Source organism: Coenobita brevimanus, chromosome 23, assembly GCF_032717465.1.
Source record: "Coenobita brevimanus isolate Jiangsu-jjx chromosome 23, ASM3271746v2, whole genome shotgun sequence".
Taxonomy (NCBI): Eukaryota; Metazoa; Arthropoda; class Malacostraca; order Decapoda; family Coenobitidae; genus Coenobita; species Coenobita brevimanus.
In genome coordinates this window covers 68,365,095-68,388,087 of record NC_136976.1, presented here as the reverse complement: position 1 = coordinate 68,388,087, position 22,993 = coordinate 68,365,095, and the positions used below count along the sequence as shown (strand labels likewise).

The 22,993-nt window shown below is 40.9% G+C and overlaps 2 protein-coding genes across 3 annotated transcripts in view; one reads left to right on the top strand and one right to left on the bottom strand.

The window, feature by feature from the left end:
• LOC145392737 (tRNA (34-2'-O)-methyltransferase regulator WDR6) overlaps positions 1 to 802 on the bottom strand; it is a 50,676-nt gene extending 49,874 nt beyond the window's left edge. Inside the window, exon 1 of the mRNA XM_080267035.1 lies at positions 727 to 802. Coding sequence (XP_080123161.1) covers positions 727 to 802 — 76 coding nt within the window. The remainder of the gene's footprint in view (positions 1 to 726) is intronic.
• A 692-nt stretch (positions 803 to 1,494) lies between these two features.
• Positions 1,495 to 22,993, top strand: part of Cdk8 (cyclin-dependent kinase 8) — a 112,083-nt gene continuing 90,584 nt past the window's right edge. For both annotated transcript variants that reach the window (XM_080267332.1, XM_080267331.1), the window contains exons 1-4: positions 1,495 to 1,642; positions 13,192 to 13,267; positions 18,515 to 18,625; positions 20,590 to 20,730. In XM_080267332.1, the coding sequence (XP_080123458.1) occupies positions 1,515 to 1,642; positions 13,192 to 13,267; positions 18,515 to 18,625; positions 20,590 to 20,730 (456 nt within the window). In that variant the 5' untranslated portion in view covers positions 1,495 to 1,514. The remainder of the gene's footprint in view (positions 1,643 to 13,191; positions 13,268 to 18,514; positions 18,626 to 20,589; positions 20,731 to 22,993) is intronic.

The window sequence follows — 22,993 nt, the reverse complement described above, 5'->3', positions numbered from 1 at the left end:
CTGTCGCATTTTATTACTCCTCTTTCCATTGCAGGTGGCTTTATGTTGAGTGACAAACCTAATGGTTTCCTGTAAGCCAGGAAATCATTTACAAAGCTGGGTGGTAACCATATAACCAACCCATAAGTGTTCCCTACGTGTCAGCAAGTGGGTTGGCAGAGGGTTAGTGCCCCTCCCCATAGAACAACTAACTCAAAGACTAACAGCCACCTCTTATGGGATTATGGCGCCTGGCAATAGATAGATAGGTTAGGTAATTTGATAGGTTAGTCTAGTTTAGGTTAGGTAATTGTTATAGGTTTGGATAGGTTAATTTTCTTCAGCTCTAAAAATAGGATGTTTCATGTGGTAACAGGCATCCAACCTGAGTGTTTTCTGTTTCTAATATATTATCAATTTCTGAGAAAAATGTCACAGAAGAAAAGATTCTTAGAATGACCGAATCTACTAGAAAATGTTAACGAAAAGTCGTAAATCGCATGCGGTATACATGTAAAAAATTACCACCTAACCTAACCTAACCATCTGCAGTGGAATGCTTACCTTAAAGTTAGGTATCATGCTGTGCGTTTATGGTGGTAATATCCCTGAAACGCATATTGGCAACTTGTAAAATAATACCATCATTCCAAGGTTGTAATGATAGTTGGATCACTGTTGAGACTCCGATAGATACGACGTTTTGATTTAGCCTTATTTTGGTATCTTTATTGCTGAAGTACTCACCAATGAAAACAACGTGGTCCTTGATTTTCAGTGCTGTTATCTGTGTCTTCAATAACTGATGCTGGATGGAAATCATATTGGACACTTTTCTTCTCCTTCTTTCTTTTACATTGCTTGCTGACATTTTCGTGGACAGTCAAGAATGGGATTAGTATACAAGGAGAGTATTTACTGCTTTGAACGATATACTGTATTAATAAGTTCACCGTCATTTAGTGAGGTCATCATACAAAATTATCAATCTCCGTCGAATAAATTAAATTTCTTCGTCTCAAGCTATTTTCAAAAGTGCCGAAATCACTAACCCCCACCGAGACGATCAACGTTGTGTTGACAGAGTTTACATTGCGCTGGTTTGGAATGATTCCAGCTTGATTTCGCGCCTTATTATAATAAACGATTCACCTATTGCAGTTTTTATTTAGCATTTAATTATAACTGCTTCCTTAAGAAAGGGGATCGTTCATTTTTATTTTCATTATATGAAGGCATTTTTTTTTTTTTCCTTTATATTTGGGAACCTTATTAAGCGCCAGCACTCCGCTAAAGGATGTTTCGTATATCCTGAAATTTTAATTATTTCTTTTCAAAATTGCAGTTCTTTTGTAAACTGTGTGGGAAATACCTAGAATAAGTCAAGGAATTGTAGCTATTTTTCTCTGGTAAAGAAAAGTCTCATGTGTTTAGCGAATTCTCGCCTTGAGAAGACAGGACCGACTTTTAAGTGAACCGGAGACTCGGAGTCGGAGAGTTAGCCTGCCAATGTCAGGAACGGTGAGGGACTGAGAATGGACTACGAATGGAAAGAGAAAAGGAACAATGAAAGGGCTAAAGTTGAGGAATTATTTGGCTATGAAGGCTGTAAAGTCGGAAGAGGTACATACGGACATGTTTACAAGGCCAAAAGAAAAGATAGGTAAGGTTTATGTAGCCAATATGTGTTTCCCTATGGTTAGAGCCGATATTTTTCATTATAATATATATATATTATATATATATATATATATATATATATATATATATATATTATATATATATATATATATATATATATATATATATATATATATATATATATATATATATATATATATATATATATATATATATATATATATATATATATATATATATATATATATATTACCTCTGCTCCATGTCATACAGACTTGTGAGATAAAGATAGTTGGGTTTCGAGTATTCACTCAGATTAATAATCTTCATGCTTTTAATTTGGGGTAAAGAGTTAAGAGTATCTGGACCATCACCTGAAGATGCTACCGTATATATACCAGTCTGCTGCTTTACATCAAATCCTAAAGTCCCCTATAACTCAGGTTACATGGATATTTTTTCATTTTCTAATTGTGCTAAAGCTTTTATCCTAAGTTTCATGTAGTACCGGTATTATATTAATTTTATCAAAATGTGAGGACAGCAGTGTGGAATTTACAAATTTCCTATTGGTATGAATTGTTGACCACTCTCTGTTGTGGTAATCAAGGAGACATGACCATCTTATTTTGTAGTTTTCTTCAGTTTCTTCTTTACCAAAGCCCTTAATGGTTTTTTTTTGGTTATATTCAGTTTCCACGGTGCAATGTACAGTATTTTTTTTTTCTAAGTGGTGAAAATGGTTTAAAGAGGAGTCTTTGTTTATATTCCTCAAAGGTGCCTGAGACAAACACAGTTTTAGGTACAAAATAGCCTTATCAGTGCTGAGTTATCCAAGCCTAATGTAAATTTTTGGATATTATTTTTCAAGTTGCCAGTATGCAATTCAGGGATATTAACACCATAAACACATAGTATATTACAGATGAATGCTCATAAACCCCCATAACCCCATTCGGAAATCGATATATATATATACAGAGATAATGAGTTTAATTAAAATTTTCAAAAAACCATACCTTGGATGTTGACTCAGACAGTCCGTGTAAAAAACGCGTGCATTCGTACATGTGTTTATTCCTCCGTTGACTGCGCATGCGCCTGGTAGGTCTGTTTCACCTGCTCATAGGCATACTTTATGTCACGTGATTTTATTGTACCAGTCAGTTTGAAGTGTGGTCTTTGATATTATCTGGGTGGAAAATTCAAATCCTTCTCGCTGTGGCGTCCGATGAGGCAGGACGTAATCTGAGCATCGGGTGTACTATTGATTATTTGTGCGTTATTATGCATTTCCACTCGGAACCAGAGGATGCCATTGAGTTATTGAGAAAACACGATCTGTTTTTTCTGGTAGTTTTTGATGACATTTGAGTGATTTTGACCTTCGTTTTTGTTGGAAATTCATCATTTTGCCTCTTCCAATCAGGAACTTTGACTGGATGAGGAGGTGAAATGAAGCATTCTCCTCAGAAAACGAAGGCAAAAATAACGCAAATCGCATCAAAAATCACCAGAAAAATGTACTGCACAACCTGGACCATTGTATCTCTAAGGTAAGCATTCTTCTACAGCATGTTAAGTTAGGTTTGGTTAGTTTAGGTCTGGTTATATTAACCGGTTGTGCAGTATACTTTTGTGGTGTTTTTTTTATGTGATTTCAGTGATTTTTGCCTATGTGTCCTGTAGGTTAGGTTAGGTTTGGTTAGTTTAGGTTTGTTTGGTTAGATCAACGGTTATGCAGTATATTTTTCTGGTGGTTTTTGATGCGATTTGAGTGATTTTTGCCTTTGTTTTCTGTCAGAAATGCTTTATTTCACCTCCTCATTCAAAGTTCATGATTGGAAAAGAGGCAGAATGAAGCATTTCTGATAAAAATGAAGGTCAAAATCACTCAAATCTCATCAGCAACTGCCAGAAAAATATACTACACAACCTGGGGAGTGTATTGGCAACTTATAAAAATATACCAATTTTTGTATCTTAAGCCAACCTACTTTATCCTAACCAAACTTAGTTTAACCTGCTATAACCTAACCTTTTACATGTAACTCTAACCAGACTAATTCCAACCTGCCCTATCCCATCCCTTCATCTCTTATACAGTTCATTCGCTTAACCCTGGATAGGATTTTGTTATTAAATTAGGTAACGTGGGGTATGACGTCCCCCACGGAAAAAAAATAAAAGAAAAATACTTCCGTTTGAGATATTTCAAAATGCTTCAATACACAAATAATTCAACCCATTATCTTTAAATATGGCTAGAAAAATAAAGTTTAATTGAAAAAAATATATATTTTTTAAAGTTTATAAAAAAATGATTAAATTTTAGGTATACAAATTTTAAAATTAAATCTTGCAAAACTGAAAAGTAATATCATGATTCCTTGGGTGGCCTGCAGTAGACCAATGTTGGGACCTTCTGTATACAAAAGGAGAAAGACAGCATATTAAAATTTAAAAAAATCACAATAGGGCTCAACTGAGGTTACATTATAGGTAACCTGGGGTATGACATACCCCAGTGGCTCTATGGAGCAAAATCAGAGCCAGGTACGGGTATGACCCCATCATCCCCATGAAGAGCATCACTAGGCAGGAAGGCAGCCTAATGAGATGGACAGATCTGTAGACCTTATGCTCATATTTTTAAAATTAAATTTCGGGACTGGGGTTTCTGATACCCCACGTTACCTATCTAGGGTTAATATGCGAGAGTTTTGGTGGTAGAAGACTTGCTCCCTAGAAATTTCGCACTTTACAAAATAAGATACAGCTGCGGGATACTTTGTTTTTGTTGATATGGAGAAGGCCCATGACAGAGTCCCTAGAGAGATGGTGAAGTGGGCAATGAGAAAGCTTGAGATCAAGGAGTGGCAGATTAGGGTGGTTATGGCCATGTATGTGGGTTCTGGCACCCAGGTTAGGATGACTGGAGATATGGGTGATGAGTTTTCCGTGAATGTTGGTGTGCGCCAGGGGTCAGTTTTGAGCCCCTTGTTGGTTATCATGGTACTTGAAGCCCTCTCAAGTGACTTCAGAAGTGGACTCCCATGGGAGATGTTGTATGCTGATGAGTTGTTGATTGCAGAAAATGAAAGGGATGTGGAGGAGACAGATTTAGGAAATGGAGAGATGGTGTGGGGCACAAGGGCTTAAAAGTAAATGCAGATAAAGCAAAAGTGAATTTAAGACTGGTGGCAGTACTGTCAGAGAAGAAGGAGAGTGGCCATGTGCAATTTGCCACAAGGGCTTGGGAAGTAATTCCATCTTATGCAGTGTTGGTGATAAGTGGGTGCATAGGGGATGTAGTGGTAGTAGAGATAGACTGCAAGATAATGCTGATTTCATGTGTGTTGTATGTCGGGGAGAGCAGGTGGAGATTGTCAGGCATGAAAGGATTGAAGTTGCTGATGAGTCTCTTGAGTGTTTCGTTTTCGTTCCTTTTTAAAGGCTCCAACATGCTTGCATGTGTCGGCCTTGGTCACCTAATGGCGGCTCTCCACGCTGCACGATCCATTGCAGCCTCCCTGTTCAGTCCCTGAACCCTAAGGTCACCCTTAATGACCTCATCCCATGTCTTTCTCGGTCTACCCCTCATAACCCCACCCCCAGTATTAACACTTCTCACCTTCCTCACCCAATTATCATCCCCCATCCTCTCCACATGTCCAAACCACGTCAGTCTACCTCTCCTCATCACAACATCAATACACTCCAGTCCCATCCTACCTCTCAACTCTTCCATTGTAAACCCAGCCCCTCCAGGCCTTGGACACAGGGACGCACTGCACATCCACCTAATCATTGTCATTTCTGTACGTCTGAGCCGGCGAATATCTTCCTCCTTCACTGCCCAGGTCTCACTGCCATACAGCATTACACTCCTAACACATGCTGCATACAAAGACCCCTTAGCACATAGGGAGAGCCCTCTCAATGTCAGGAGAAGCAAGAGCTCCCTGAACTTCTTCCAACCACTTCTGTGTGGAAGAGTTTTTTTTTTATTTGGGAGGCATGTTATGTGCTGGAGGTAGGGCTGGAGCTAGCTCTGTGGCTAGAGTGAGGAGTGGTTGGAAGAAGTTTAGGGAGCTGTTGCCTCTCCTGATGATGAGAGAGCTCTCCCTCTGTGTTAAGGGATCTTTGTATGCCACATGTATTAGGAGTGTAGCCTAATGCTGTATGGAAGTGAGACTTGGGCAGTAAAGAAAGAAGATATTCACAGGCTCAAACGTACCATACGGAAATGACAGTTATTAGGTGGATATGCAGTGCTTACTTGAGTGTGAGGCCTGGGGGGACTAGGTTTACGATGGAAGAATTAAGGGGTAGGATGGGACAGGAGTGTATTGGTGTTGTGATGAGGAACGGTAGATTGAGATGGTTTGGGCATGTGGAGAGGATGGGGGATGGTAATTGGGTGCAGAAAGTGAGAAGTGTTATTGTTAGGGGTAGAGTTGCGAGAGGTAGACTGACAAAGACCTGGGATGAAGTCATTGAGTGTGGCCTCAGGGTTAAGGGACTGAATAGAGATGCTCCCATAGATTGAGCAGCATGGATAGCTGCCATTAGGTGACCAGGCCGACGCATGCAAGCATGTTGGAACCCTCAAAAACAAAAGGAAATGATGGAGGAAATTGTAAATGGTGGGGTGGCCGCCTCAAAAGTCACCGATTTGGCCCGTATCCTGTTATTTTGCCTATGTATTATGAGACAAAACACATGTACACAGTAAGTACAATATAACCAACACAATAGCCCTGTACTTTAAAATCCAGGGCTGTGGAGTCGGTACCCAAAACACCTGACTCTGACTTCGAGATATCTTGTGTGTCTGACTCCGACACCTTTCCGTAGACTTTCTCTATACGGTAATGAATTTGCCATGATGACTTAAACAGAATGTCATTCCATCACAACCACGTGAATCATCAGGCAACTCTTAACCCTTTAACCGCGGGTGTCATTCCAGAATGACGTTGCAAAAACTGGACCAAACCGCGGGTGTCATTCTCGAATGTTTGTGAATATTTTGAATACCCTGCGTTTTTTCCGTGCGCCAATTGTTTCAAGGGAGAGTAGCTATTAAGTTCTTTCACTCCAGCCGACCCCCACCTCCCTCTTCCCCCCCTGGGGCCCCACCTCCCACCCCCTGGGCCCCCCACCCCACCCCTGACCAAGCGCGCATCAGTATCTGTCCAGCTGTGTGAGTGACAACACATGTTGATGTAGCAGTGAAGTGCAGGCAATTACAGTGCCTTTTACCTGTCTCAGTGAACACAGAGTGGGTGTTTATCGTATGTGCAGTGTTCATATATGTTTATAGTATTATTATCAGAATGTGATTGGCATTTGGTAATGGTGTGTGAGCGAAAAATAGTGATTACAACACCGCTGATGTGGCAGTGAAGTGCAGGCAATTACAGTGCCTTTTACCTGCCTCAGTGAACACAGAGTGGGTGTTTATCGTATGTGCAGTGTTCATATATGTTTATAGTATTATTATCAGAATGAGGTTGGCATTTGGTAATGGTGTGTGAGCGAAAAATAGTGATTACAACACCGCTGATGTGGCAGTGAAGTGCAGGTAATTACAGTGCCTTTTACCTGCCTCAGCGAACACAGAGTGGGTGTTTATCGTATGTGCAGTGTTCATATATGTTTATAGTATTATTATCAGAATGAGGTTGGCATTTGGTAATGGTGTATGAGCGAAGGTAATGATGTGTGAGCGAAAAATAGTGATTTTACACCCCTCTCTTCTAACGGCACTGCCCGTCCTGTGAAAGTCAACAAAGTCATGAAACCTACATCAATGGAAAGCTGAAGGTTAGTACTTTCTAATGGTACCTTATTTTTTTCTCTAGCTTTATTCTGTGCAGAGTTATTAAGGTTTAAAGGTTTGTTTACATTTGGCTGAAACCCCCGCGGGAGAGGACAGTCAGACCAAAACAATACCCGCGGTTAAAGGGTTAAAACCCATGCCCTTAAAGGTTTGACTTTAATGGCTGTTGCTACATTATGACAAAATGATAGTTTCTTAAATGCAGTCAAGACTGAATCTCAGTACACAAGTAGTTAAGTTTGTTATAATTTTATTAGACTTAGGCAAAGAAGAAAATCTGTAAACTTACTGAAAATTCGAGAGTACGATCATTGTGGGGCGGCTAATCAGGTCAGGCTGGGTGTACGGGTGGATTGCAATGACTTGCTCATGCTAAAAATTCCCACCTCACAGCTTACAGGCACTGGCAGATGCTTCCATGTCACTTTATACTATGTTATAACCATTTCGTTCCTAGTAATTTCTTATAATGAAACTCAGGTCTGGATTCTAGAATAAAAAAATTATCCCGACACACTCACTCAGTGGAAAATCTACTGATCGTGTTGTCTGTTTATTTTGTTCTTGTCATTCTGTTGACAGATGGCAGCATCCATGTTTATGTTCAACATAAACAAAGAACAGGAGAACAACAAACAAGTCCTAAACAAAATTTGGAAAATAAGTGAAAAGAAAAAAAACTGCAGCAGCAACAAGAAATAAAACTGAAGGATCTGTCGTTTGAAAGACAGTAGCTCCACATTACATCTGCATCATGTTTAAAAATGTCTACTGGTGATCAGAGTCGGGATTATTTTACCGGCTCTGGCTCTGACTCCAGCATCACCATAATTGCTTCCGACTCTGGCTCCATAGCCCTGTTAAAATCTATGCAGGAAAGGCTTAGTTGACTTGGAGAGATGGGACGCCTGCTACGTCACACGTTGCACTGATGTCATGACTCGTCACATCCTTGCGCACTCTATAATGGTAGGTCATGCAATAGTGGATTCGGCTCACTTTGCCACCCCAATTTCACATTTTCAAAACCAACTTGCGCACTGCCAATTACTTAACCCCCCCCCCATTTGCACTCTTGTCGATTTATGTTGTAGAAACTTACATAATATGATATCGTGCAAATGGACTGTATAATTGTATTTTCTTTGTTTATTGATGAATATTCTTCATAGGCTACACTTCTGTATACGTTTACAAAGTCACCAATTAATTCAAAGGCTGGTTATTTTTTTTATTTTTTTAGTTATAATATTTAAGAGGTGGTCCTATGTCTCCTTGAATATTACTGTTGTTTTTGTATTGTTATACCCAGTGGACTTTTTAATATATGTTTATTTGTTAAAATGTTGATAATTAGGGGGAAATACTATTGTTCTTCATTCTGTGTATAACTTAGATTTTATGGAATATGAAGAGTTTTAATCACTAAGAGTTATCTGACTGGTACTTACCTGTGTCATATTGTGAGGGATGTCTTCTGTCTGAAGGACCCAGTAAATAAAGATTTACTGTATGATCACATGTACCTTTGCCATCATATGGTCGTGTGATGATTACCAGATACGCCATGGTTACTAAACACTTTTAATGCATAATACTGTTTTGGCACACTTTTGCCCAAAGCACATTTCGTCACCCTCATGAAGAAACTGCCTAAGTCATTTTTCGGCGATTTCTGGATTTTTGCCTAAATCAGTTCTTTATCACATGGCGCACTTATTGGTATAGCTGTCTTTGCCAGGTTTAGGGTGTAAGTGGTCTAAAATATGCCTCAAGTTTCTGCCGAAGCCATTGAAAGTTAAGAATATGAGACAGGTTTTTCTCGATTTCCTGAATAGTAGAAGAAATTACAGTACTTAGGCAGTTTCTTTATGAGGGTGACGATTTGCATGCTGTTAGGTAGGTCATAACCAGTGGGGGGTCTGAGGGGCAAAGCCCCCCCAGTTAGGTTTCAACGCTCCTCCTATTGGGTTTCTACCAATATTAATGGTTTTAAATTTTATAATTTGAGAGTGTTTAGTGCACTGATGTCATGTCCAGTCGTCAAGATTGGAAGTAAATATGCTGTTGTGGGTATTTAGTTGGCCTTTTTTTTACATCATATGCTTTTCAGAGTTTTTTTAGTCCTATATATGACAGATTTATCCTTTGGTGTTTGATTCAGAAACCTGTAAATTGTGTCCAAAATTTAAAAAAATTTTTACCAGCAGTACAGTATTATTTCCTCTAGCTGTGTCAGTTACAGAGAGTATCTTTTTCTGTTTCTTAATAGTACGTAATGTGTTTGATCTTGCTTTTTACAGAATTTGCTACCATGGCTGGTAGTGTCATAGCAACATGTACAGTACTCTATTAATATCACATGTTTACCCATTATATATTAACAGGTTTAACCAGTGTTTATTTTGTATATCGTCTTCCATTGTACTAAACTCCATTTATTAACCAATTCTATTATATACCTGTATGTCTTTTCTCATGTTATCCATAGTTAGGCCTGTATCTCCCATTATACTGAAATGTTTTTAACAGTTTGGCTTTGTTATCTTTTATTTCTAATATGATCTCTTTCAAAAGTTTGTTTCAGCCATATTGTTTCATGTACTTTTTGTAATGTAATTTTTAATTACAGTATTGATTTTCTTTTTTTCTGTTCTTGCTGTCATTAAGGAGGACTGATTTTACATTTAGTTATCTGTGTTGGAATACTGTAGCTATACAGTGAGCTTGCCTGTAACACAGCAGTTTAGTCAGCAACAAGCAAAGCATTATGGAAAATGGTATTATTAAAGATAGAGTGTATGGGAAAAAGAGAATTTGATTTGCATCTTCACCTAAATGACCCCAAAGTTCCAAGCATTGATATGGAAGCACAGCAACGCATAGATAAACACATGTATAAATATTCATTGTACTGGGTATTTAATACTAACTGTGATGATAGATAGGCTTGGTGCGAAGGAATGAGGAAGAGGTACACAGTCATGTGCTGTGTGTCGAGGGAAGGATGGGTATGTTCAGTGGCCAGAAATGCCATGTTTGGACCATTTTTGGTCTGCATTGCACTTACATACATTCTTCATACATTATGAAAAGACACTGAACCTGACCAACAGTTACGCAAGCTGCTATATTCAGAATATGAATGACATTTTGCAAATGCACAATATGGGTGAGATACAAGGTAGGGCAGTGGATGTTGGAGCGGCCCTAGTGAGAGAGGGCAGTGTTTGGAAACTCCCTGTACTGTTATTTGCAGATGATACTGTGTTAAGTGAAGATGAAGGGGAGCTGCAAGGCTTGGTGGATGATTTTGGGAGTGTGTGTAAGAAATGGGATCTAAAGGTGAATGTAGGGAGGAGTAAAGTGATGGTCTTCAAGAGAAATGAAGTCAGTGAATGTACAGTGAGATTGGATGGGGAGGAGATGGAGAATGTGAGTGCATTTATATACTTGAGTCGTGTGCTGAGTAAGGATGGAAGTTTAGAGGGTGAAGTGCTTGAAAGGGTGCAGCAGGGAAGAAAGGTTGCTGGTTCCTTGAAAGCAGTGATAAGAAACAGGGAAGTGAGCATGGAAGTGAAAAAGCTACTACATGACAGTATTGTCATACCAACTCTAACATATGGAAGTGAAGCTTGGGCCTTGTTGGAGGGACAGAAGTCAAGAGTGCGAGCAGTGGAAATGAGTTACCGGTATTTGAGAGGAGCATGTGGAGTCACAGGGAGAGAGAGACTGACAAATGAGGAAGTGAAGGAGTGTTGTGGTGTGGATGTGGATGTGATAGGAAGCAGTAGGAGAAACACATTAAGGTTGTTTGGCCATGTGGAGAGGATGGAGAGTGAGAGACTGATGTGGAGAGTGTATGTGAGTGAGGTGGAGGGGAGGAGAGGGAGAGGGAGGCCAAGGATGAGATGGAGGGATGGAGTGTGAGCTGGGAGCATGGCAGTGAAATGACAGGGGACAGAGCGACATGGAGGCGATTTGTTTGTGGCCGCCCCTTACGGGATTAAGGCATCTGGCAATAGATAGATAGATAGATATTATGGGTGAGCTCACTATATGCAGTTTCATCTTTACCCTAAGTCACAGAGGAAGCTGGGGCAGTTGTAATTACTTTTTTATTATTGGTTGTATATAGAGGATGCTAAGGCTGCAGTGCGTATGGATGGTGAACTGAGTGAATTTTTCTTTCTGAATGTTGGATTGAAACAGGGATATGTCATGTCTCCATGGTTGTTCAGTCAGTATATGAAGTTATAAAAGAGATAGAAGGTAGGACAGTGGATGTTGGAGGAGCCCTAATGAGAGATGGCACTGTTTGGAAACTTCCTGTACTGTATTGCTAAGTGAAGATGAAGGGGAACTGCAAGGTTTGGTGGATGTGTTTGGGAGAGTGTGTAAGAAACGGAATCTAAAGGCAAAATTATGGAAGAGTAAAGTTATGGTCTTCAAGAGAAAAAAGTCACTGAATGTACAGTGATATTGGATGATAAGAAAATGGAAAACCTGAGTGCATTTAAGTACTGTACTTGGGTAGTGTGATGAATAAGGATGGAAGTTTGGAGGATGAAGTGGTTGAAAGGGTACAGCAGGGAAAAAAGGTTGCTGGTTCTTTAAAAGCAGTGATGATAAATAGGGAAGTGAGGATGGAAGTAATAAAGTTGCTACACGATAGTATTGTGATACCAACCCTAATGTACGGTAGCAAAGCTGGGACCTTGCTGGCGAGACACAAATCAAAAGTGAGAGCAGTGGAAATGAGTTACTGTATTTGATAGGAGCATGTGGGGTCTGTGGAGAGACAGACAAATGAGGTAGTGATAGAGCGTTGTGTTTTGGATGTGGATGTGATTGAAAGCGTTAGGAGAAATACATTGAGGTGGTTTGGCCCTGTGGAGAGGATGGAGAGCAAGAGACTAACAAGGAGAGTGCATGTGAGTGAGGGGGAGGCTGAGGACATGATGAAGGGATGGAGTGGAGAGGTATATGAGAGACGGGGGTGCGAGCTGGGGGGAGGGCAGTGAAGTGGCGAGGGAGAGGGTGACATGTAGGTGATTTGTTTGTGGCCACCCCTTACGGGTTTAAGGCATCTGGCAATAGATAGATAGGTTATATATACTGCACAGTTTTCTCATAAAAAGTTTCAGGAACTGGCAATTTCCTTCTTCAGCTCTGCAGTTGTATTATTACAGTAAACTCTAAATTATTCAGTGTAATTCAGCCAAGCCCTACACCGGTTATAGTAAAATGCCAGATATTGCATAGTACCCCCCCAGTGGCTCAGTATTCAGTGCTGAACCAGATATTGCATTATTATCTGTATGGAACCGCTATCCCAAAAGCTTTCCCATGAGTAAAAGGTGAAAATTAAGCATAAAATACAATAAAGTAGTGATACATTACAGTAATACTGTACCGTAATACGGTGCTGGTTGGCTACCATTTGCGAGCTGGTTGATACACCTCAACATCTGGAATTGCATAGAACTGCCAGTTACGTCCCATTTTGGTGCAGGATATTGCCTTAAAGACCCGAGCCAGTTGTGCTGGATATTGCAAAGATGGATAATTGAAATATTACTGTATTCATAAAATTTTAAATTACTTTACTGTGCTGTGACTGACTGACCTATGATGTTGCATGTTGTAACTGTTCAAGATGTAACAAAATCATTAATAGCTGGTTTGTAAAATAATGCTGATAACTTACCATTTACCCACAGTTCGGACACAAAGGAGTATGCCCTCAAGCAGATTGAAGGCACAGGTTTATCTATGTCAGCATGCAGAGAAATTGCTGTAAGTACTGTAAACATTTAATGCCCTTCACTTGATGTAGTACTGCCTACTTCCTGTTTCTCCCATCTTTCCTGTCAATTTTTAGTCTTTCCATTTCAGGATGATTTACATTGAGTGTAATGAGCCTAATGGTTTCCTGTAAGCCAGGAAGCCATTTACAGCACTGGGTGGTAACCATATAACCAACCCATACGTGTTCTCTACGTGTGTGGGTTGGCGAAGAGTTAGTGCCCCACCCTGAAAAACAACCAACTCAAAGTCAAATGGACACCTCTTTGCAGGATTATGGTGTCTGGCTATAGATAAGTACTTTATGGAAGACTTTCTTGTTTTTTATGTGTAGTACCACTAGATAAAGTGCTTGTTAGAGATATATAAGAAGGCATAGATAAGTGAATCTGTGCCAGTGGAGTGGAAAAAGGCAGTGATTGTACCCTTGTACAAAAATAAAAATAAAGGTGTAAAGGTGTGCAAAGTGAGTGCAAGAATTATCGTGGCATAAGTCTGTTGAGTGTGGTTGGGAAGGTATATGGAAGAATTATTATAGAAAAAGTAAGAGAGAGATCAGAAGTCCTAGTGAGTGATGAGCAGGGTGGCTTTAGGAGTGGCAGAGAATGTGTGGATCAAATATATGCAGTAAGACAGATAGTGGAGATGTGTGAGGACTGTAAGGTGTTTATGGCATTTATGGAGCTGGAAAAAGCATTCAGCAATGTAGACAGAAGGACTGTGGAAAGTTTTGCACATATATGGTGTAATTGGTAAGCTGCCAGGTACCATCAAGAGTTTTATGTTGGTAGTGAGGGATGTATAAGGGTAAATGGGCATCTGAGTGATTGGTTCACGATAATTGTGAGTGTGCAGCAAGGTTATGTGATGTCCCCATGGTTGTTCAGTATATATATGGATGGGGTGATGAGCGAAGTAAAAACACGAGTAGCGGAAAGAGGGATGGTGTTGGTAATGAATGGTGATGGATGGAATATCTCAAATTTGTTGTATGCTGATGATGCAGTGCTACTTGAAAATACACCAGGCCCTCCATATTCACGAATTCTACTTTCGTATCCCTCGCTCATTTGTGGATTGTCCCTCTGTGGAGCCGAGATTTCATTCACGCCCACAAATTGTCGCCGCGCAGACACTCACTGGTCATTTCACGCCAAAACAGGCCCGCACCAAACCACTGCACTCCCACGCTCCTCTGTCTCCCTCTCAGTCTGTGTCCTGCCACTGTCGTGGTCGTTTTGCTGCCTATACGTTGCCACACCAAACCTCCCCTGATCTCGGTATTGTCCCCAATAATTGAGCTCTCATGTGTTCAAAGATAAGAAGTGCATTGCTGTGCTAATGTGTGAGTGAATTACCTCCCAATTGTGCGATTTACTTGCGATAGTTTTGTCCCACATGTGTTTGCGTTGTCCTGCTAGCATGGGCCCCAAGCTTTCTGGGTTGTGGGCCCACCCCTAAACAGGCAAAGAAGGTAATGAGCTTGGAGGAAAAGGTGAAATTGCTAGACAAGTATAGGGAGGGTATGAGTTATGCTGGTGTTGGGAAATTATTTAACGTTAACGAGAGCATAGTGCGGTACATAGAGAAAAATGAGGAGAATATCAGGGTGGCATTGGCATCCACTGCGCTACCCTCAACCAAGCAAATATCCCAGGTGAGAGACATTGCAGTGTCCAAGATGGAGCATGCACTGTTTGTGTGGATAAATGACCAAAGCAGGAAAGGAAATCCCATAGATAGTATTGCAATTCGGGCAGAGGCGAAGACATTGTATGGCAGGATGACCAGTTCACCTCCCGACCCCAAAACCCCAAGCACCAGCGCAGACCTTGTACCAGGCACAACCACCCATCCTGAATTCACAGCCAGTAGAGGTTGGTTCAGTAGATTCAAGAGGCAGTTCTCTTTTCACAATCTGAAGGTGAGAGGGGAATCAGCGTCAGCGGACCATCTGGCAGCGGCAGCATTCCCAGAAGCGCTTCAGCAAATTATTGAGGAGAAAGGATATAGGCCTGAGCAGGTATGGAATGTTGATGAGACAGGCCTATATTGGAAGAAAATGCCTGCTAGGACCTTCGTCTCGAAGGAAGAGAAATGGGCTCCGGGGTTCAAGGCAGCTAAGTATGCTGCACCTTACTGATGTGTCCCAATGCTGCTGGCCACATGCTCAAGCCAGGATTTATTTATAAGTCGGCAAATCTCAGAGTACTGAAGCGACGCAACAAAAACCTCCTACCAGTGTTCTCAATGCTCAGTAAGAGAGCGTGGACCACCAGCACCATTTTTCTGGATTACTTCCTCCTGACGGAGGTGCAGTCATATCTTCAGGAAAAGGGCCTTCCTGGCAAAATCTTCTTGCTCCTGGACAACGCTCCTGGCCACCCACAGTCACTCGAGGGTATGTGTAAGGATGTAGAGGTTGTGTTTTTGTTGCCCAACACAACCTCCCTGATACAACCTTGTGACCAGGGTGTAATAGCAGCCTTCAAGGCCTATTACACTCGAAGGTCAATGCAGAGGCTCTGTACATCTTTGGATGCAAACCCCGACCTGAGTGTCATGGACTACTGGAAGGGGTTCACCATCGCTGACTTACTCATGGTGTTGCAAGAGAGTCTGAAGGATGTGCGCCTTGAGACAGTTAATGGCTGTTGGAGGGCTTTGTGGCCAGAGTGCATCCGAGATTTTGCGGGATTTGCTTCTCAGGAGCAGGTGAACCAGGCTGTAAGGAAGACAGTGGAGTTGGCAAGGCTTGTAGGTGGTGAACAGTTTTAGGATATGGGGGAGCTGGTGGAAGAACATGATGTGGCCCTTACCGACAAAGAATTAGTGGAGCTCGTGCGGTCGGCGAATGAGGAGGAGAATCCTGATGACTCCCTGCAGCACCAAGGCCTCACATGAAAAGCTGGGGTAGATGATGAGGGCAATCGCACACATGAAGCAGCTCTTCTGTGTTAAGGATCCATCGATGGTGAGGGCGTTGAAGGTGACGAGTGGTATAGATCAGATCGTAATACCCTACAAAATGCTGTTTGACAACATGAAGCGGAAGCAGTCCCAATTGCCTATCACAATGTTCTTCTCAAAGACACCGTGACCCCTTGCTGCTGCTGCTGTCATGCACTCGTGTTCCTCCACCACACCTGAGGCTGAGCAGCCTGTATCTGTGCCTGAACCTCAACCCATGTCTGACCCTGAACCTGTTTGCTCTGACTCTGATGGTGCATTATCCTCTCCACCTGTCTCTGAGGACAATATCGACAATCCACCACCACTTGGCTATGATGCTAGCAGTGGAGATGAGGTGGAGTCTGTGCACATGTAGACTCCTTATGCCATGCAGTTACACTCCACGTCATCTCATCCAGTCATCCCTGATTGGTAACTGCATGGCTAATCATCTTCAACATCATCAGTGTCATGTTCATCATCATCATCATCATCATCATCATCATCATCATCATCATCATCATAAGTCAGAGTTCGTCCGCCAAAACTTCAGGGACAGTGGTGAGTTAACTCTGAATTTAATGGGTATGATTGTAAGAAGGTGGAGTAGCTGATGACTTTCCCACACTCACGTGCATGTGCGCGAGACACACTCACTTGCGGGAGTCTGGGGAAGTCACCAGGTACATATTTACCCTAACTTTGTACTGTTCTGTACAGCCATACCCAGTCAAAACTTATTTGTTATTAAACTTTTTTTTACAGTTGGTCTGTCACTATTTGTGATATTTTATCCTGCTTTCAGGTCCCAGATATGGTTTATTAGGTACAGGATGTGCACATTTGCTCACAAGGGGTGATTTGCAGCTGTAGAAGCATTTTGGGGGGGCTCGCCAGACAATCGCGGAAATCCACTTTCGCGGGGATCTGTGTCCCCTAACTCCCGCAAATGTGGAGGGCCTGGTACTGGACAAGAGCTTGGTAGACTAGTGCAGAGTTTTGTAGATGTCTGCGAACATCGTGCCTTGAGAGTAGGTGTAGGAAAGAGTAAAGTGATGGTTATTGAGAGAGAATGTGACTCCTAGTGTGATGTTACAATGAATGGAGAGAGACTGGAATTGGTGAGAGAGTTCAGATACATGGATACAGTGATAGAAAAGAGTGGAAAATGTGCAAAAGATGTGGAAAGTTGAGCGACACAAGGAAGGAAAGTAGCTGGTGCTATGAAGGCCATGATAAAAAACAGAGGCTTGAGTGTTGCAGCTGCATGGGGCTTACATGAAGGAGTGTTAGTGCCAACTTTAACATACGGATGTGAGACTATGGTATGGCATGAAAGTGAAAAGTCAAGAGTGAGAGCAGTGGAAATGGGACTGCTGAGGAATGTATGTGGAGTACAGAGAGTGGATAGGGTACGGAATAATGTGATACATGAAAGATGTGGAGTGAGGAAGTCTGTGGACACCAGAATCAAAGAGAGTGTAGTGAGATGGTATGGTCATGTGGAGAGAATGGAGGACAATAGAGGGGTGAAAAAGGTACATCTGAGTGAATTTGAAGGAGGAAGGAGGTGAGGTAGGCCAAGAAGAAGGTGCAGGGATGCTGTGGATGAGTGTGTGAGGAAGAGAGGCATGAAAATTGGTGAGGCTCAGGGATTGGATGAATTTTGTGCAGAGAAGCGCATAACCAGGGATTTGGCACCCCTTTTTAACATGACAGCATTTGGATTGACTCTACCTGATAGGTATATGTAAAGCTACAGAACGTGGTGAAATTTTTTTGGCCTGTTTGTTGGAGCCAGAATTCCATGGGCTTGAATAATGAGTGATTGGAAGTGTGGCCCATTGAAATGGGCAAACTTAGGCTGTCTGGATGTTGCTACTCTTCACCCTGCCCTAGGGTGAGAAAGGAGGTCCTGATGATGATGATGATGAGCACTACCAGGTGATATACTGTAATATAACTTCAGAGAAATCTGTGCAGTTGAAGGAGTTAGAAATAATTTCCAGTAATGTTTTCATGTAATGTAGTAGTGAATGTAATTTTCTTGGTTATAAATAATTTCCAGTAATGTTTTCATGTAAAGTAGTAGTGAATGTAATTTTCTTGGTACCTACAGTGAGGCAAAATATACTCACAGTACAGTCTTCTCAGTGAAGGATTTCAACAGATTCATATGCTGTACATACCTTTAGTAATTTTGGTTAGGGTTAATATCCTGAGAAAAATAACAAACATTTGTTAGTGCTATCATAGTGTATTTATGAAGATTCATTACATTTACAGTTACTGCGTGAATTAAAGCACCCAAATGTCATCAATCTCCAGCGTGTCTTCCTCTCACATGCGGACCGCAAAGTGTGGCTGCTGTTTGACTATGCTGAGCATGACTTGTGGGTTAGTGTCTTTTACTGTGCTGATTACTTTGATGTAATAAAGTAGGTATATCACCTACCCATAAATTATCTGGACTGCAGTAGCATAACCCCTGGTCCCCCTATGTCATTTTGAGACTTGTTGGTTGTTACTGAAGTAGTACAATAGACCCTCGTTATACAATGAACTGGTATGTTATGAACCACTTTTATGATGATAAAAAAGTTAGTACCTTGTACCTTTTTTCTGTATACAGTAGAATTTTACAAGCACTATGATCCTGTACGATGCCTCTCTGGTCGATAAACAATTGCTGATTTTACTTATATGATCACCTGCACATGAGTTTACAGTCATTTATCTGTTCCAAGATGACCATTGAGCTAAATACAATTGGATGTGTTATGTTAGTGTCAGTGATGGAAGAGTGTGTTGTTGAAGTTCAAGCAGTAAATGAGGTGTAATGAAGTGGAATAACTACAAGTTTAGATGAGTTGGAAATTTATTTTTAGACTTCGTTGGAAATTTGTTTTTAGACTTTGTTAGATTGGTGGCCCTTGACCAAAAATTTAACCCCATTGAACCCATGTTATAATTGACTCAGTATACTATTAATCATATTGTAATGGATTTTTTCAAGCGCATTCTCATCGTAAAACAAGGATGTGTTGTATTCTTAAGTGTAGATCAGTATTCTTTAGTACTGCATACCTAATTATTATTATTCTTTGTTACAGCAGTAGGTCAACAAAATTTTTATTACAGTTTGCCAGCTCTACATTGTTAATTATAGTACAGTAAAAGTCCTCCAATCCAACCACCAGTAATCCGATTATCCCAACACTCCAAATTTTTAAAAATTTTCTGGGCTTTTTATTTTTTTTCTGGGCATTATCTAAGATTTATCTGCCTTGGTCTTGCAATTGGACTTGGATGTACCTGGCTGCAACTATTCAGCCACACTTCTGTGCATTTCTAGTATCTAAAACTGGAACCCCATATAATTTTTTGTGTTTATTTAATGATCGTGTACATATTTCTAATGTTTTCAGAGGTCCCCCCCCAGTAGTCCAAAAGACCCTTGGTCCCCTGCTATTAGGAGTAGAGGACTTTTACTGTATATAGAAATTGGTTGCTTTCTTTTCTCCTTTTTTTCCCCCCCATGGCATCTGGCATATATTTCCACCGACCCTTCTCCTAGCTAGGCAGTTCAGAGAAAATCACCTTTTTTGAAAACTTTAATATCTCAGCTAATGCTTAACTAAAAATAAAAAAACTAAGTGTCATAATACTCTCCAATCCTTCGACTTCAAGCTGATTGCCTGATTGTCCGTGAAGTGCGTTTAGTCAGAGAGAGAGAGTGGAGAATTGGAGCAACTTTTTTTTTTCCCTCCCATGTCCGTATATGTGGCTGAGGTGCGGTTACACAACTAAGGTTATACTAGCCCTCCACAATAATATCACTTCCAGAAGATCGCAGTCAACCACAAGCACCATTTCCGCATAGGTTTTTCAGAATTGTGGCATGAGTGTCATTGTGAATGCAGTTATTATAACAATAACTTTGAGGCAAGCTGACTCAGCACACCTACAGCTGCATACACATTCTCGCCTCACCACCGCGCCACCATGCCTCCACCAGTGCTTTACCACACACACTCACACACTCACACACACACACTCACACACACACACACACACACACACACACACACACACACACACACACACACACACACACACACACACACTCTCTCTCTCTCTCTCTCTCTCTCTCTCTCTCTCTCTCTCTCTCGTTGGAGTGTAACAGCACGATCCATGATGCTTGCTTGTCACAACCAGAGTGTTGGAAGGTTAGTAGATGTTGAGTGTAGGAATAAAGAGAACTTGTTTTGAAAGAAGCTATTATTTCCACACACTATTCATTTATGGTAATGGTAGCCAGATCATTTTTTATTTTCATTTACCCTCCTCCATCTCCACAGCACATCATCAAGTTTCACCGTGCTGCCAAAGCCAACAAGAAGACAGTTCAAGTTGCAAAAGGAATGGTCAAATCTTTATTATACCAGATACTAGATGGTATACGTTACCTCCACTCAAACTGGGTACTCCACAGAGATTTGGTGAGTTATGTTTACAGTTATCTCTTTAATTTTTGGTTTGCAAATTCATTTGAGTCCTTTCAGACCAAGGTGTCTGTCTTGTGAAGTTTGTCATTGTACATCACGCAGAATGATATAGTCAAGTCGCCTATTGCACGGACTTCCATGCTGTGGTTTTCTGTGAGATGGCAAGGTGCCAGAACCAAAAAATACAAACCACGTGCATAAAATACCTATGGCATGGTGACGTGGCAAGGTTTGAAATGCCTGAGCAAATTTCCCTGGTGGTCAGCTCGCTCCCCTGCTTGCAAACAAAGAAGATGGCGACCACTTCAGCTCCATACTACAAGTGCTCCAACTGTGGACTTTTCTCTCTTATGAGGAGGTTAAACTTCACCAAATTCATTGTGTCAAGTAATGAAACATAAAAGATTCTTTGGGTATTGTGGCTAGTTTGTAGATTTGTTCGTAAAACTGTTATGAACTGGTTAGTGACGAAGCACCTATCTCTGAGCTAAGATGAAGTATAATGCCTCCCATCATCATCATCATCATCATATATAAGAATGATTATTAATGTATTAAATGTGAATTTTGTTGACACTTGAGCTTACATACTTTATCAAATAAACTTCTTCAATCAGTGCTTGACCAGACAGCCTCCACCATCTTTAATGTTTTGGTCAGCTGATCAGTATGGCGGAGGCTGCCTGGTCAGGCACTGATTGAAGAAGTTTATTTGATAAAGTTTGTGTGCTCAAGTGTCAACAAAACTCACATTTAACACATTAATAATCATTCTTATATTCGTGATGATGATAATGGGAGCCATTATACTTTGTCTTAGCTCAGAGACAGGTGCTTTGTCACTAACCAGTTCATAGCGGTTTTACGAATGACTGTATTATGCCCAAATAGACACAAGGCTGATCACCCTCCTGTTTTTTTGTGCCTGTTGTTATGTGTAATATATGCATTGACTGATTGCTTGATTGTGTGCTTGTGTAAAGTGGGGGCAAATGGGGAAAAGTGGGGTGAGAAGGGGGACCTTGGGTGAATGTCAAAAACCAAATTCCATATTTCCCATAAGTTTAGTTATTTCTATGGTGCTGGATTGTTCCAGAACCAATTACCCACATCTTAGGCGACTTGACTGTAGTTTGATACCCTGTCTATCCTTGTTTTTTGTTGAGTTAACCATTATAATCCAGGCAACATCCTTTTTAGTCTGTTTTCTTCGCTGCCAAGCGATTTTATTCAACCTCATAAAGGCATCTTGGTTTGAAGTAGTGTATTTTAAGGCTCTATCTAACCTCATAAATTTCAGAAGTCTATCCCGAGATAAGAAACAATATTGCAAAATTGTGAGAATATGATGAAAAAGACACCTGTGCTTTTGGGTTAATGATCAACAGTTTTTAATCTTCATTTATTTCGAAGGTTTTCCTATAATTATGTGAGTCATGTTATAGTACAGTAGATGCTCAATTTAATGTACACCAATTTAGTGGAGGACCGAGATAATGGAAGAATTTTTTCTGTTTCTTTTTCTCCTCATTTAAAGGAAAGTTTCCATGAAATTGAGCATAATTCCTTAATGGAAATTCCGTCCCAAAAACTTTTGAATTTCTAGAAAACGTTCCATAAATTAAGTGCGTCATCGAGTCCATAGTGGCCCGCTTCCCTGAGTAGCGGTGTGTGGTGTTGCTACATGTTCCTGCCAGTTCGCCTGGGCAGTGGCAATGGCAGGGACTCGGTGACATTGCATGGCCCATACAGTACGGTATTCACGTGATCACCTTACTGTTAGCAGTAACTTCACGTGTGTTTGGCTTTGCCTTGGTATTATGGCCTTGTTTGTGTGTGTGTGTGTTTTTTTTTTTTTTTTCCCCAGTAAACCAAAGCTTTTGTGCACCATGCCTTAAGTTCAGGAATAGAAGGAGAGGGTAAGGCTTTCCCTTGCCCAGAAATTGGAAATAATTGAGAAGATGGAGCATGGAGTTAGCCCAGGGGTGGTGATGAAGGAGTATGGGGTAAAGAAAACTCAAGTGTATGACCTTCACAAACACAAGGACAAAATCAAGAAATTTAAATTGCAACCAGAGGTGGGTGCTAGTGGTTGTGAAAAATCTAAAATGTTGGAAAGGCGGTCTGTGAAAAAACCAAAGTCTGAAAAATTAGACGAAGTGGCGTACAGCTGGCACAAGCAGGGAAGACCCTAGGGCTTGCCTGTGCATGGGCCTGAGATAAGAAGTGCTGTACTAAAGTTTGCAGAGAAACTGGG